This window comes from Oncorhynchus clarkii, chromosome 16 (genome assembly GCF_045791955.1).
Source record: "Oncorhynchus clarkii lewisi isolate Uvic-CL-2024 chromosome 16, UVic_Ocla_1.0, whole genome shotgun sequence".
Taxonomy (NCBI): domain Eukaryota; kingdom Metazoa; phylum Chordata; class Actinopteri; order Salmoniformes; family Salmonidae; genus Oncorhynchus; species Oncorhynchus clarkii.
In genome coordinates, this window is record NC_092162.1 from 16,517,126 (window position 1) to 16,531,786 (window position 14,661).

The 14,661-nt window shown below is 42.9% G+C and overlaps 2 protein-coding genes across 3 annotated transcripts; one reads left to right on the forward strand and one right to left on the reverse strand.

Moving 5' to 3' along the window:
• Positions 1-552: 552 nt before the first annotated feature.
• On the reverse strand, positions 553-5,990 carry LOC139368048 (proteasome activator complex subunit 3-like). Its single transcript, XM_071106583.1, has 11 exons — positions 5,625-5,990; positions 5,140-5,172; positions 4,975-5,037; positions 4,776-4,880; positions 4,636-4,684; positions 4,240-4,358; positions 4,037-4,105; positions 1,753-1,820; positions 1,618-1,672; positions 1,343-1,429; positions 553-1,236 (listed from the first exon to the last, which is right to left on the reverse strand). Exons 1-11 carry the CDS (start codon positions 5,664-5,666, stop codon positions 1,156-1,158), a joined length of 771 nt encoding a protein of 256 aa, XP_070962684.1. The 5' UTR covers positions 5,667-5,990; the 3' UTR covers positions 553-1,155.
• Positions 5,796-14,661, forward strand: LOC139368047 (next to BRCA1 gene 1 protein-like). Of its 2 annotated transcripts, XM_071106581.1 has the most exons (21): positions 5,908-6,241; positions 6,486-6,548; positions 6,753-6,771; positions 6,957-6,979; positions 7,100-7,288; positions 7,397-7,474; positions 7,600-7,847; positions 8,018-8,137; positions 8,281-8,550; positions 8,857-9,016; positions 9,239-9,487; positions 9,739-9,873; positions 10,013-10,088; positions 10,228-10,338; positions 10,598-10,765; positions 10,973-11,137; positions 11,312-11,858; positions 12,116-12,201; positions 12,522-12,603; positions 12,982-13,081; positions 13,334-14,661. In XM_071106581.1, the coding sequence occupies exons 1-21, from the start codon at positions 6,140-6,142 to the stop codon at positions 13,511-13,513; spliced, it is 3,171 nt and encodes a 1,056-aa protein (XP_070962682.1). In that variant the 5' UTR covers positions 5,908-6,139; the 3' UTR covers positions 13,514-14,661. The 2 variants fall into 2 exon arrangements, with proteins under 2 accessions (XP_070962683.1, XP_070962682.1); XM_071106582.1 differs by lacking the exon at positions 6,753-6,771 and having other exon boundaries at positions 5,796-6,241; positions 6,486-6,560.

Here is a 14,661-nt window from a genome sequence, read left to right on the forward strand (position 1 = left end):
GAGTCATATTTACGTGAAACACTATGTTACAATCCCTGATTGAGCTCATCTACTTTGTTGTCCAGAGACTGGACATCAGTGAGTAATATACTCAGAAGTGGTGGATGGTGTGCACGCCTCCTGAGTCAGACTAGAAATCCACACCGAATACCTCTTCTCCGCCGGCGGTGTTTTGGAACAGACTCTGGAAGTTAAATTGCCCTGGGAGGTACGAACAAAGGATCCAATTCAGGAAAGTCGTGTTCCTGGTCGTAATGCTGGTGAGTTACCGCTACTCTTATATACAAAAGTTATTTACAGCTGTATGTAATAACACAGAAAAATTCTGGGCTAATAATGTAAGAAATAACACAAAAAATGAAATACTTCAAGTTGCTTAGGAGCTAGAAGCAGAGCTGCCATATCTGTCGGCACAATCACACCAAAAGGTTACATCAATGGTTTGTGTGAGCAGATGAGTGTAACGATGTCTGTATTACTTGGCATATCTTACCTCTGAAGAATATAAAGCATGATGAAACATTAGTGTTTAGAAGTAAAACCATTCCAAAATGTCTTAATTATTTTTTTTATTCAGTTAAATGAGTTGAAGAAAAACACTTTTCGGAGTTGGCAGCAAATGTCATGTCTCATTATCATTGAACAATCTAAACAATTTTACCGACAGTCTGAAATAACTGTTCTGATTCGAGTCCATAATATTCAGCATAAAGTCAGTCAGCCGTTACCACCATCACCAGGGTAATTGAAAACCCAGCCGCTAAAAAGCACTTCTGCAGTGACCTACATAGGACGGTCTCCCATCGCGCCATAGAACATTCAATAAAGCAGTAGACAAAACAGTAAAAGTGGTCTTGGACCATTTCAAAAGTTTCAGAAAAGACAGCGAGATGCATGGACAAAATGGTTTTAATTGAATAAAAAATACATAGCGTTCTTTTCCCAGAGCCATTGCTCACGGTTCGTCGAGAGACCTCATAACATACTCTTTGAAGGATTTTAAAACAATGACCATATTTTACCAATCAAACGAAAAGATACCGGGACCATGGTTTCCTGGATTGTACTGATCTGGTAGTGATGATCTAGCTCTACTCCTTCCGCTACTTTGACAGCTGGCAGAAGAAGGGAACGGGAGGGGTGGCTGGGTCAGTCTCAGTACAATGCTTCAGCATTGCTGCTCCTAGGCTTCTTGATCTTGTCAATGTTCTTCAAGATCAAGTCGTGTAGCGTTACCTGTAACAGAGCAGATTCAGGATTAAAAAACGCAATGTGTTATCTTGTGGGTAGAAATGGATGGTGAGGAAAACTATTCCTGTGCATAACAGGATATTTCACTCACGTATTGATTTCTCAGCTCTGAAACTATGACCTTGAGGCTGATGTATTTCTTCTCATCAATCTCCGTCACTGTGCGCCGGTAGTCCTCCTGTTTAGAGAAAGAAAGAGACTTAAGGTAAATAGTAATGTAGGTGCATGTAAATAATGCATACTAGGGTTGGACAATATCCACATTTGCATAATGCTGCTTTACCCTCAGTAAATGCACAGTGTAGTGACAGGTTTCTGTCTGGAAGAAGCTTGCCAACCAGACCTGCAGTTAGCAATCACACTTACCACATGTGGGTATTTTGCTATTTTGGACACTAGCTTTGCTCTTGTGATGTAGTATCTATGGGCAGACAGGATACAAGATGGTTACATAGCCTACCACAGTAAGACTAATTGTAAAGACCGGGTTGAGGTTAGTACCCAGATATCTGGTCGAGGTACGATGCTGCTTCCCCCTCCACTGTTCGGAGTTCAGCTACTGTCTCCTCCTGCAGACACCAAATCAGTGGTGGAGCCATGGTTCAATGTAGCATACACTTAGATGAGACCTTAGGTACAGACAACAATAAAAATGTTGCACCTTTTAATACATATAGACTCTAGTAGTCTAAATCCATTGCAGTTGTGCGTCCTGATTAGAGGTAGACCAATTAATCGGAATGAAGGATTAATTAGGGCCGATTTCAAGTTTTCATAACAATCGGTATTTTTGGACACCGATCATGGACGATTACATTGCACTCCATGAGGAGACTGCGTGGCAGGCTGACTACCTGTTATGCGAGTGCAGCAAGGAGCCAAGGTAAGGTGCTAGCTAGCATTAAACGTATGTTATAAAAAACAATCAAACAATCACTAGTTAACTACACATGGTTGATGATATTACTAGTTTATCTAGCTTGACCTGCGTGCATATAATCGAAGCGGTGCCTGTTCATTTATCATTGAATCATAGCCTACTTCGTCAAACGGGTGATTTAACAAGCGCTTTCGCGAAAAAAAAAGCTCTGTTGTTGCACCAATGTGTACCTAACCATAAACATCAACGCCTTTCTTAAAATCAATACACAAGTATATATTTTTAAACCTGCATATTTAGTTAATATTGCCTGCTAACATGAATTTCTTTTAACTAGAGAAATTGTGTCACTTCTCTTGCGTTCTGTGCAACAGAGTCAGGGTATATGCAGCAGTTTGGGCCGTCTGGCTCGTTGTGAACTGTGTGAAGACTATTTATTCCTAACAAAAACAGCCAACTTTGCCAAACGGGGGATGCTTTAACAAAAGCGCATTTGCGAAAAAAGCACAATGGTTGCACGAATGTACCTAACCATAATCATCAATAACTTTCTTAAAATCAATACACAGAAGTATATTTTATTAAACCTGCATATTTCGTTAAAAGAAATCCAGTTTAGCAGGCAATATTAAACTGGGGAAATTGTGTCACTTCTCTTGCGTTCATTGCACGCCGAGTCAGGGAAAATGCAACAGTTTGGGCCGCCTGGCTCGTTGCGAACTAATTTGCCAGAATTGTACATAATTATGACATAAAATTGAAGGTTGTGCAATGTAATACGGTTCCGTATTTCACTGAAAGAATTAACGTTTTGTTTTCGAAATGATCGTTTCCGGATTTGACCATATTAATGACCTAAGGCTAGTATTTGTGTTTGTTATTATATTAGAATTAAGTATATGATTTGATATTTGATAGAGCAGTCTGACTGAGCGGTGGTAGGCTGCAGCAGGCTCGTAAGCATTCATTCAAACAGCACTTTGTGCGTTTACCAGCAGCTCTTCGCTGTGCTTCAAGCATTGAGCTGTTTATGACTTCAAGCCTATCAACTCCCGAGCTAGTTAGCGGGGTGCGCGCTAATAGTGTTTCAATCGGTGACGTCACTCGCTCTGAGACCTTGAAGTAGTTGTTCCCCTTGCTCTGCAAGGGCTGCGGGTTTTGTGGAGCGATGGGTAACGATGCTTCGAGGGTAGCTGTTGTCGATGTGTTCCTGGTTCGAGCCCAGGTAGGGGCAAGGAGAGGGACGGAAGCTATACTGTTACACTGGCAAAACTAAAGTGCCTATAAGAACATCCAATAGTCAAAAGGTATATGAAATACAAATGGTATAGAGAGAAATAGTCCTATAATAACTACAACCTAAAACTTCTTACCTGGGAATATTGAAGACTCGTGTTAAAAGGAACCACCAGCTTTCATATGTTCTCATGTTCTGAGCAAGGAACTTAAACGTTAGCTTTTTTACATGGCACATATTGCATTTTTACTTTCTTCTCCAACACTTTGTTTTTGCATTATTTAAACCAAATTGAACATGTTTGATTATTTATTTGAGGCTACATTTATTTTATTGATGTTTTATATTAAGTTAAAATAAAAGTGTTCATTCAGTATTTTTGTAATTGTCATTATTATACATTTTTAAAAATTAAAAAATTAAATAATTTAAAAAAACAAAAATCGGCTGATTAATCGGTATCGGCTTTTTTTGGTCCTCCAATAATTGGTATCGGTATCGACGTTGAAAAATCATAATCGGTCGACCTCTAGTCCTGATGTACTATGCCGACTGCTCCTGCATATATTATTTTGTAAAATGTACTCTGTTAATAGTTCACTGAAGTGTGCTGCAACGTACTGGCCGCCTACTTATCTTCTTTAATACATATAAAGTAAACGTGGCACCTGAATTGAAACCCCAAAGTTGTTGCCATCTTCTATTCTTGGGATAAGCAACTGAACCCACATTTTTACCTGAAGAACAAGACAGACAAATTATCAGGGACTGCAGATAATGGATAATATGTACTCACCTAAATGTATGGTATAGATTAAGGCAAAGCCTGTGGGATAGATTATGGAAGAGACTGTGGGAAAGCGCGATGTACCGTGTTACATTTCTCTATGAGTGTCCTGATCTCTGGCTTGACCTTCTCGATCAAGTCCACCAGCTTGGTGTTGCTCTTCATCATCCCACTAGGCATGATAAAGACCTTGGTGCCAGCCACTGTAGGACAGGAAGAGAAAATTGTTCCCGTGTGGCTCAGTTGGTAGAGCATGGCACTTACAACGCCAGGGTTGTTGGTTCAATTCCCACGGGGGACCAGTACAAGAAAGTATGCACTCGCTACTGTAATTCTCTCCGGATAAGAGCGTCTGCTAAATGACTACAATGTAAGTGTAAGATGAACAAGAGAACATACCTCTTACCACTGTAGGCTTGACCAGAAGTAAACACCAGAAAATGAAGAAAACACTCAAAATATGCATGTAGTGTTACTCACCCTTGTCCTCCCCAGTACCATCTTCCATTTTCCTCTTTTTGGCATTATGCTGCGAAGAGGATATCAAGTTGCTTACATCTGTTACAATTACAGATTGCATTTGGTCATCACAGGGTGTTTAATTCCATTCCAAGTCTCACCGCTTCAAGTCCATTGTGGAGGTTTGAGAGTAGAATGGGGTCTGGCACTGTCAAGTTGATTTCTGAGTGTATCTCTTTAAGTTCACAGATGTTTAAAATGGGATCCTGCAAACGATGGCCCACAACACATACACTCTAAAAGGGAAATTGGAGGTCATTAGACTAATCACTTACATTGTGATTACATAAATAAGCTTACCTTGAGAAAATGGTCAAGTTCCAATAACTTATTTGGGAAAAAACTTGCAACTAGGTTCTCCGCCTGTGAAACAAGGAGTATAGTTGGAATATGACATTCAAAGCTATAATATCTAGATACTTTGTGCCCTCACTGAATACAGTAAACACCCGAAAGGAAACTCACCTCCCCAGTAATTCGTTGTCTGAAAACATCGACCTGTACAAAAACAACAACTGTCATATTACAGGAAAATAATTAAATATTCAATAACCAGCAGGCATGTTTGAATACAACGTGTGATTGGGATTCGATTAGGATACTGTCTGCAAGACATTGCTAATCATCAGTCAACGTCAATTCAATATGCTATCGGTCCACGTCTAAAAATTGTGTTGAATTGAGTTACCGGGTTACCTTGACACCGTTAGTTATTAACTAGCTAGCTACCAATACTCGCCCCTTATGAAACATGCGGCACAAGCAATAACCCTTTTATGTAAGGAAGTGCACCTGTTAGACGGTTTCCCTGGTCCGTTATGCCAGGCACGGGAAGAACGCAAGTTAGCTTCAGCACTTTGCCTCACTGACTAATAATTGCTAGCTAGCTAACATTACAAGCAACTTCTCCTAAAATGTCGAATGAATTGTGGACGTAAATTACGTTTTACCTTAAGATTAAGTTCATTGTCCACCTTGAGGAGTGAATTCATCTTCTTTAACCACAAATGGCAGAAATACGATTGTCCTCAATTTGGGACTAAACGTGTCAGACACAATTGTTGTCTAAAAATGAGGTATTCAACATGAGACAACATGACATTGGAACACGCATGCACAGTAATGGTGCTTTCAAGACAAATGGGAACAAGGAAAAAAACTAAGTCAGATCGTGACGTCGGTGATCGATTTCTAGAAAGACACCCCCGTTCTCGACTTGGAATTCCGAGTTAGATGACCGTTCAAACACCTGTTCCCAGTCGTTTTTTCCGAGTTCCCGGTTATCGTGAACGTACTGAAGATATTTCCGAGTTCCCAGTTGTTTTGAACGCGGCATATTTATGCACTGAACGCGAAACCGTATTTTTCAGCTGACGATGTAAACAAGAGGATTGGCGAATGCGAGAACTCGTTCTGTCCACTATAATATTCAATGATTCTCCTTATTTAATCACAAAAAGCAGCCATGGGGCTACCTGTTACGATTAAAGTGAATTTCAGGGGGAATGTAAAGAAATTTGTGGCTCCAGATTTGGATAAATCGGAATGGGAGTCGGTTGAAGCCTGGGCAAGTAGCTAACGTTAGTTTAGCTGTCTAGCGCTGGCGCAGTTTAGCTAAAGACAAGTTAGCTGCATTCTTCGAGCCTAGCAGGCCTAGCCATGGCCTAGTTAACACAAACGTTGGACTATTTAGACATTTGTCTGCAAATTATCTCTTTAGCAACACATTTGAGTATTATTATTATATGTGATGTGATCCTGTTATGCTGATCCTGAATCATCATGCTATGTTCTTTGAATTGAATCTGCAGATAAAAGCATCGTTTGGCATAAGCCATTTCCAAGTTAAATATTTTGATGAGGACAATGAAGAGGTGAGTTTAAAAGTATTTTATTATATTGTGTATTATTTCGAATGTAGGGCAAAGCCATCACTCTGCTCGATCATTCACATGGTTCCAACATTTCTGATGTAACGTTACAGCAACAATATTATGGGACAAGGGATACATTAGCAGATTCAAAGTATGTTTTTTTCAGAAGGCATTCTGTAACACTAATCACTCTCTTTGTTTCAGGTTTCCGTTAACAGTCAAGGTAAATTAAGTGATAATCTTAATATAGGTGGGAAATTTATCTCAGTTAAATCGCAATGATATGTCATTACTTTTCTCCATCTTTAATGTGATGGTTATTCGTTTTTAGCTTTCCCGTTCATAATTGAGAGGTCACACCAACACAAACGTATTCTCTGATCTCTTTTGTTTGTCTATATTTTTCAGGGGAATATGAGGAGGCGGTGAAGGTATTCAAACTTACATGTTTTTAAAAAATGTATTTCAAAGGCAAAAAAAACTTTCTGTGAACTAGTTCTTCCAGGCAGTAAAATGCTATATTGAATTGCTGAACGTGCTATTTCCTCCAGAGTGCAGAGAAGCAGGGGAACCAGTTGCACATGAACATTTACAAGGCAAAGCAGGGTCAGGCTGGCGCTGGGCCGGTCAAGGCCCAGGATGTGAAGGAGCTGAAGGGTGACCTCCGGCCGGCCCCTCCGTACCCCTCCAGGGTCAAGACTGTGGACAAAGGCACACAGGTCACCCCTGAGCGAGATGTTGTAAGAGCACCACACACGGCTTTCAATGTTGTCTGAATGTAAGAGAAGTTATATCATTGTCAGGTTGGTATAGTTTTGCATGAGTGATACAATCAATTGATTTTATAGGTGGTTGTGAAGGACAACAAATTGACCAAGCCAGAGGATAAACCTCCCCCAGCTTGGTTCAGATCTTACATGGAAAAAGTAAGTCCATATTGAAATTAGATTCTTCATTGTTTCTTTATATTTCAGAATAATAAACCCAAAAATCGACTTACATTTTTTTTAAATGTAGAACCAGTTTTAACGGGATCCCTCTCTCCTGTCAGTTCAAGGATGAGGTGGTAAAGGAGGTAGTGGAGAAAATGTGTAACGACTTCTCTGGCCAGTGCTGCACCCACAAGGCTCCTGACCACGACGGGCCCCTCGAGGCCCTTGGAGCTGTAGGTGGAGTCAATGTCAAGGGGAAAAAGATCAGCTCCTCCTCCACGGGGCCCCCTGCCTACACTTCATTGGGCTATACTCCTGACTGCAGCAAATGCAAGAGACCAGCCTCTGATGGAGCGTATCAGTGCAGGTAGACCCATCACAACAATAATTTAGCAATATTATTACGTTATTAATAATCTCATGAGTTGAAATAAAATAAAAGGTTTATTTAGCTGATTTCTCATGAAATGTCACTTTCAATTAGTAATATAAATAGCATTGTTCTTGCCTTCTTTTTGGTGTCCTGTTTTTCTCCAGTGTGTGTCCATCCTGCATCTTATGTGAGCTGTGTCGACACAGCCATGACCCCAGCCACAACCTGGTGAGAACTAAGACGCCCCTCTCCATCACTGAGCACGGCATGTCAGGAGAATTAAGGTTAGTCTGCTGGATGTAGAAGCCTGCCCTTACTGTGATGTTGTCTGTGTTACTTTTATTGTTAGGAGAGGAGATGTTCAGCTTTCACACCTTCCACTGTATTTTGGAATTTTTTTAAACTTCTGTATTTTGTTTGTACTCAGGTTCCCAAGGCGAGGAGACAGGACGGTGCGCAAGGCTGAGCGTCAGCGCCTCAAAGCTGAGAGTAGGCAGCTCAAGGCCGAGGTGAAGGAGATCAAGAAGAAGCTGAGGCTGGAAAAGAGGGGCCTGCAATGGAGTGGCCCTGGCACTACCTTTGCCAGATCCAATATGGCCACCACCCAGGCTCCAGCCCTGGCCCCTGATCCTGCTGCTACCCAGGCCCCAGAACCATCCCCAGGTCCTGCCCCAGACCCCCAGGCCTCCAGTCCAGAGTAAGCGCCAACCTGGGAGGGCGTCAGAGTGCTGGGTGTCTCTAGGCCCAGCATGGAGAAAAAAATCAAATATTTTCTCAAGAAATAGGCCATCTTTGTAATAGTTGTAATAGAGTTTATCGCTGGTGGATGATGGAACTACCCCACGTGTGAAACTGCTGCTGCTGCTTCATAGATTTCTAAACAATAAATAGCTTTGAGCTGCAAAAAGGATCCTGCTGCTTTTATGATTCATAGGGGAAAAAAGAGGGATGGGTCTGAAGCCGGGGCTGTTTTCAACAATGCTCTGTACACTTGAAACACTAGGGGTCCCGAGGTCTCCCACACCACCTTGGTGCCCACTATGGCTGCCTTGTTTCTGGATGAAAATCTGCCTGATGGGACCTTCCTAGAGCCCGGCACCAAGTTCATCAAGTACTGGAAGATGAGGAACTCGGGCACCATCAACTGGACCTCAGAGACCAAGGTACCCCCGCCAATAGGACCCATCTCAGTCCCTAACCTGCATACTAGAACTAACTACACCTAATTGTAACTATTAATTACATGTAATTAGTACTTACTGTCTAATTAACCCAACCAGTACTACAGCCCTTTGAATTCAGTGTAGATTCCCTGTGTGAATACAGTGTTAAGTTTTCTGTTGAATTGTTTTTGTCTGGGTCCTTGTGTGTGTGTGTGTCCCTAGCTGAAGTGCATGTGGGGTAACCTGGCCCTGGCGTCGGAGGAAAAGCGTGAGATGGCCGTGCCCCTGCTGCAGCCGGGCCAGGTGGGCGTGGTCAGTGTGGCCTTCGTTGCCCCGGTGATGGAGGGCCCCTACACCTCCCACTGGCGCCTGGTGCACTGCGGAGAGCAGTTTGGCCCCCGCGTGTGGTGCAGCATCGTGGTGGCCCCCAGCACCAGCCGAAACACCAACTGTCCTCAGAGCAAATGCCTGGCAAGTCAACCAGCTCTGTCCTATTCACATTTCTTTAGCCAAGATACACACTAGTACAGGGCCAGCTCTACTAAGCATATTTGACATCCGGTACAAAGCAAGAATATTTTGAGATTGCAGACCCTGATACAGGGATGGATTTACTAAGCATCAGGTAAAAGTTACAGGAATAAAACATCAACATCCAGCCTATTTCCACCGCTATTAGTGTCATTATATCATGTGATTTACGTTCTCCCACGGTGCTTCAGAAGGACGAGCCCAGGCCTGTGGTTGTGGAGAAGGTGGAGGGATGGTCCAGCTCCAGGGACAATGGCCTGGCCATGTCTGTAGACTACTGCCACAGAGACTACTACTTACCCTCTGTAGACCTGCTCACTGCACAGGTGGGGAAAGACTAAGGTCACGGCATGTTGGCTTTGCCACAAAGGTAGACTCAGTAGTATGATATCACCATACAACACGGGGCAACTTCCTGCTTTATTCAATGACTCAACAATATTTGTATTATTTGTGTTTTTTTAGGATCTGTTGTCCTTTGAATTGCTGGATATGAACATTGTACAAGAGTTGGAGAAAGTTCCAAACAACACTCCAGTTGGTAAGAAATGATATGATGCCACCACAACGCATGGAAAGATATATTTTTGTGGGTCATTTTTCAGATATTCCCGAGAATTTCAAGACACAATGCTTGTGTGTTGATGACTGAGATGAGTTTGTTTTTGTTCCATTGGTAGATCTGACCCCCTGTATGTCCCCTCTGCCCCACGACGGCCCTCTACTGGAGAACCCAGGCCCTGCTCTGTTCCAAGACATCACTGAGACGAACAGGGTCAATAACCTGCTGGGTAAGACAGAGGGCCAATGTTGTGGTCTTTCACTTGACTCTTTTATCCAGTAAATAAGTGACAAGTCTATATCAAATTGTGAGTTTTGTTTATGATTAACAACTATTTAAGAATATAAATATGCTAAACCTGAGGCTTTATGACAGGCTCTAAGGCAGGTGTCAGCTTGAGTAAAAGAAGTTGAGAAAAAAGTATTTGATCAGTGTTGACCACATATCATACACAGCCCTAACCTTTGTATTGTGTGTGTCGTGGTCAGGTGTGAAGAGGGAGAACTTGGACCCCCTTGGCCACGAGGATGGGGATGAGGGGGACATCAGCGGGTCCCAGTTTGTGTGTGAGACGGTGATCCGCTCTCTCGCCCTGGAGGAGGCTCCCGATCACAAGCCCCCGCGCAGACATCAACCCAGCTACTGCAAGCCCAAAGGTGAGGCGGCCATCTGGTTTGGTTGAATTTCCCAGCAAAATGGGAAAGCATGACTGAGTGACCATGATATGAGACTCAGTTTGAACGATAAAGTATGGCTGTTCTGTCCACTCACTAGCTGTGTTTTTGGTCTTGTTATCTGACTGTGTAAATAGTGCAAGTTAAAAACTAAAGTAACACCAGTTGTTGTTTTTTTTATGTTTGAAGCACTCCCAGCTGTAGCCCCGGGACCTGTCTTTGACTATGAGAGGAAAGTACTTGACACTGCAGTAAGAGTGGCAGGACCAGATGTGCTGATGGGGGTTATGAGAGGTCAAGGTTCACCTCCAGGCCTTCCCCAGATCACACTGTCAGAGGAGGAGACCGTCACAGGTAAGAAACCACTCTCAATACAGTCGGTCTGCTTTTGTTTACACTCAAGTAACTAGTGGTAACTCTCAAGTCAAAATGCACCAATTACACATTGGCAATTGTAAATTATCACAAGACATAATCAGAATTTGTTTTGGTTAATCCATATTTTCTTCCTCATTGCATTGTCCTCAGAGGTGCTTCTGGCCCCAGAGGTTGAAAATGTGTACATGGAGCTGCATGCACTGAAGGAGGAGGACAAGGAAGACAAAAAAGACAGAAATGATGTGAACGAGGAGGAGGAGGATGAAGAAGATGAAAAGAATGTGAACTACGATGAGATGGAAGAAGACGAGACGGCAGACTGGGACGAGGTGAGCAGCCAGATATCCACCTTGTCCTCGTCCTCCTGCGAGGACTACGTCATCGTCATGCCCGACTGCTTCGACACCAGTCGGCCGCTGGGCGAGTCCATGTACAGCTCCGCCCTCTCTGAGCCTGTCACTACTGCAGCCGCGGAGGAGGATTCGGACTCGGAGCGTGAGGAACTGGACAGGGCCACCCCAGAGGGGGAGAGGCAAGAAGGGGCCGGGGCTGTAGCCTTAGTCACGGAGGCTCCAATCCACAGCAGTGTCAACCAGATGCTGTGTGCCTCCCAGACACTGGACGCCGTGCCCCTCACCCCCGAGGTGGTGCCCCCGCCCATCCCTCTCCTGTCCCCACAGGCCCTGTACACACACAGGTGAGAGGGCTCTCTGACGCAACAGTAGTCTATTAGCTTAGATATTACAGGGCTCAACACACACATAGGTGAACAGGGGACCATGATATTACAACAGATGATATGTTACTGTTCTATCACATGTTTGCAATGTGTTTTTAATTTGAAGTGTGCAAATTGTTCAGTATCTAGTAGGTCTATTGGGATTAAACTATACTGTTGTCCACTCTCCCTTCTCTTCGATTAGTATATTAGGATGTTTTTGTTCTGTTTCCCAGGTCTGAAGCGGTCCATGTTGCAGAGCCAACGAGTCAACACGCTTCTGGACCAGTAGAACCATGCGAACCAGCGGTCCGTTTAAATGGTGAGTGTTAGACATGGCGGGCCGGGAAGTGTCTGCAAAATACAGCCGTTTCCTTGCATGAAGCAGACACACAATGTTCTGGAAGCTCTGATCACACGAAGGACTCATTTGACATGCATGAGTCTTGGCAGCTTTTTAGCTGGTCTTGTGGACCACTTTACTGTCTGTGACCACTGGCCAGAAAGGAAACATCTGTCTCTCTTTGGAGAAAGGGGAACTAGATGTTATTTCAAGGCTTCTTACTTCAGCAAAACATCTGACTGTGTTAATGTATAGCTCTCTCATCCAGTATGTGTTCCCCCCCCCAATCTATATTTCAGTATCTAGTCAAACCAGACTGGCAGGCTCCGACAGTGTCTTGGAGACGTACAACTCCAGACCCCGCAGCTACCCCCACCGAAGGTGAAACACCTTCCTACACAATATTAAGCCTAGTTTAGTTTTAGAAATGATCTGCACATCTATTGCCATAAAGAAAATATATATAAAAAACATTTCCTCATTTGTGCTAGATGGGATGCTTGGTTTTCTACCAACAAATTAGTATTTGAATGCAAAGTTTTAAAATCTACTGGTCGTTCATTGGTAATAGGCCCTACAGTATGATACAACACTACATTTTAAAACCGCTTTAAATAGAAGATATTTAAAGACCTTTTGAGTGATCTCATCGGTGGTATAACAACTCTTGTTGATACACATTTTGTGAAAGCTAACTGGCCCTGGAACAGATAGTTCCCTTTAAGTATAGTGGCTGACCACATTCTTCCTCTTCTATAGGGGCCAAGGCGGTATGACAGAGGGACTTGTCAAGGGGGCTTTGTCAGTGGCAGCGTCTGCCTACAAGGCTCTCTTCACTGGACAGAGCTGCTCCACAAAGGTATGTCCCACATACAGCACAGTCAAACACCTTGTCGCACACTGCCATGAGAAACTTGACTCAGCTGTGAATATGCTGTATGATAAATGGTTATAATATCATGAAGTGATTATTACATACAATTGTAAGTTATTCATCCATTTTAAAGCGTCTTTACATTTTGGCATATCTTCTTGACTTCCTGTGCACTTTTAAAATGACAAACCAGAACTAACCTTTGACCTGGCTCCCCTATCCCCTTCACCCCTGCAGCGTGGTGTGGATCCGGCCAGCCAGGACGCCTCCATGATGGCTGTGCTGCTGGAGATGGGCTTCGGGGACCAGCGGCTCAATCAGCAGCTTCTGAGGAAGCACAAACACAACCTACTGCACACCGTCAATGAGCTGGTCGCAAAGGCTGATTATGAATGGGGCGCCGCCACACGCTACTGATGGGCCAATAAGCCGGGCCTCTACGCAACCCCTGACCTCTGTGACACCCAATGAGAGAGAGGGGTTTTCATTATGCCACTGATGTCACTGACATGTTAGGTAATGGGCCCTACCTATTGCCGCGTTCATATGCTACTTGGAACTAGGAAACTCTGAGATTTCCAACTTCCTGATTCGTTGAACGCGGCACGTGTATAACTACTACCAGTTAGCATGTCGGAAATGTCAGATTCCTAGTTCCAACTAGCTGCTGAATGCGACATATTGACAGGGCTAGGGTAGGTTCTCTGTCCAAAGAGAATGGAGGGTGTTGGTATTGAATGTAACCAGTATTGGGACTATTGTTATTTTGAAGGACTTACAGGGTTGATTCACAGGGGAATTCAATTACATAGGAATGCTAAAGAAGGCAGATGTCCGATTCCTTTTGATTTCTGTTAGATATAGTAGTGAATCGGTCTAAACAATGCAATCTTGTATGTATCAAAAGTACAGTTATTTTAATGTTACGCAACATTTGACCTGTGGATTGTGTTATGAACAGCCACTGCATATTAAGGAAATAAGCTGTTTCTTTTTAAGAGGCGCCTGCATGTCAGGTTTAAGTATATATTAGTCATGTAGTTGTACCATAGGAGTCACAGCTATAAATGTTGGCTCTGCGTCCCACACATCCTCATGTTCAAACTTTCACCCTGTAAGAATCAACCTTGTTCATATATTTACATCCTACAACACTACGTATATCCAACCGTTAACATCTATAAGAGACATTCCTAAGTTTGTTCATGGAACGGAGTTTCTCATATTTTTTATTGTATTTTTATGCATATCAGTAGTGACTGGTTCCTGTGTTACTATGGTGATTTTACATGAATGGTCACGTGAGTGCGTAGGTTTTAATCACTGTATAATCCCGTTATGTTAGTTTTTGCTCTGTATTTTTTCATTTAAAGAATTTTGATTTGTAACTGGACACATTATGTTTGTGATTGTGATATTTGTTCAAATACTCACCCTTTAAAGGAGCATGCTTTGGAAGAAATGCTGAATATTTTTCCTGTGCTTGGTTAAGGGCTTTCCTTTCATTCAGCATGTAAGTAAGTACCATGCAATTGTCAGTTAGCCAATAAACAACTTGCACAATT

Coding starts and splice junctions, on each gene's coding strand:
- LOC139368048 (XM_071106583.1), bottom strand. CDS start 5,666: ATGAATTCACTCCTCAAGGTGGACAATGAACTTAATCTTAAG. Junction 5,038..5,139: donor GACAACGAATTACTGGGGAG/GTGAGTTTCCTT, acceptor CTTGTTTCACAG/GCGGAGAACCTAGTTGCAAG. Junction 1,237..1,342: donor CAGAGCTGAGAAATCAATAC/GTGAGTGAAATA, acceptor GCTCTGTTACAG/GTAACGCTACACGACTTGAT.
- LOC139368047 (XM_071106581.1), top strand. CDS start 6,140: ATGGGGCTACCTGTTACGATTAAAGTGAATTTCAGGGGGAATGTAAAG. Junction 9,488..9,738: donor GTCCTCAGAGCAAATGCCTG/GCAAGTCAACCA, acceptor ACGGTGCTTCAG/AAGGACGAGCCCAGGCCTGT. Junction 10,089..10,227: donor TCCAAACAACACTCCAGTTG/GTAAGAAATGAT, acceptor TTCCATTGGTAG/ATCTGACCCCCTGTATGTCC.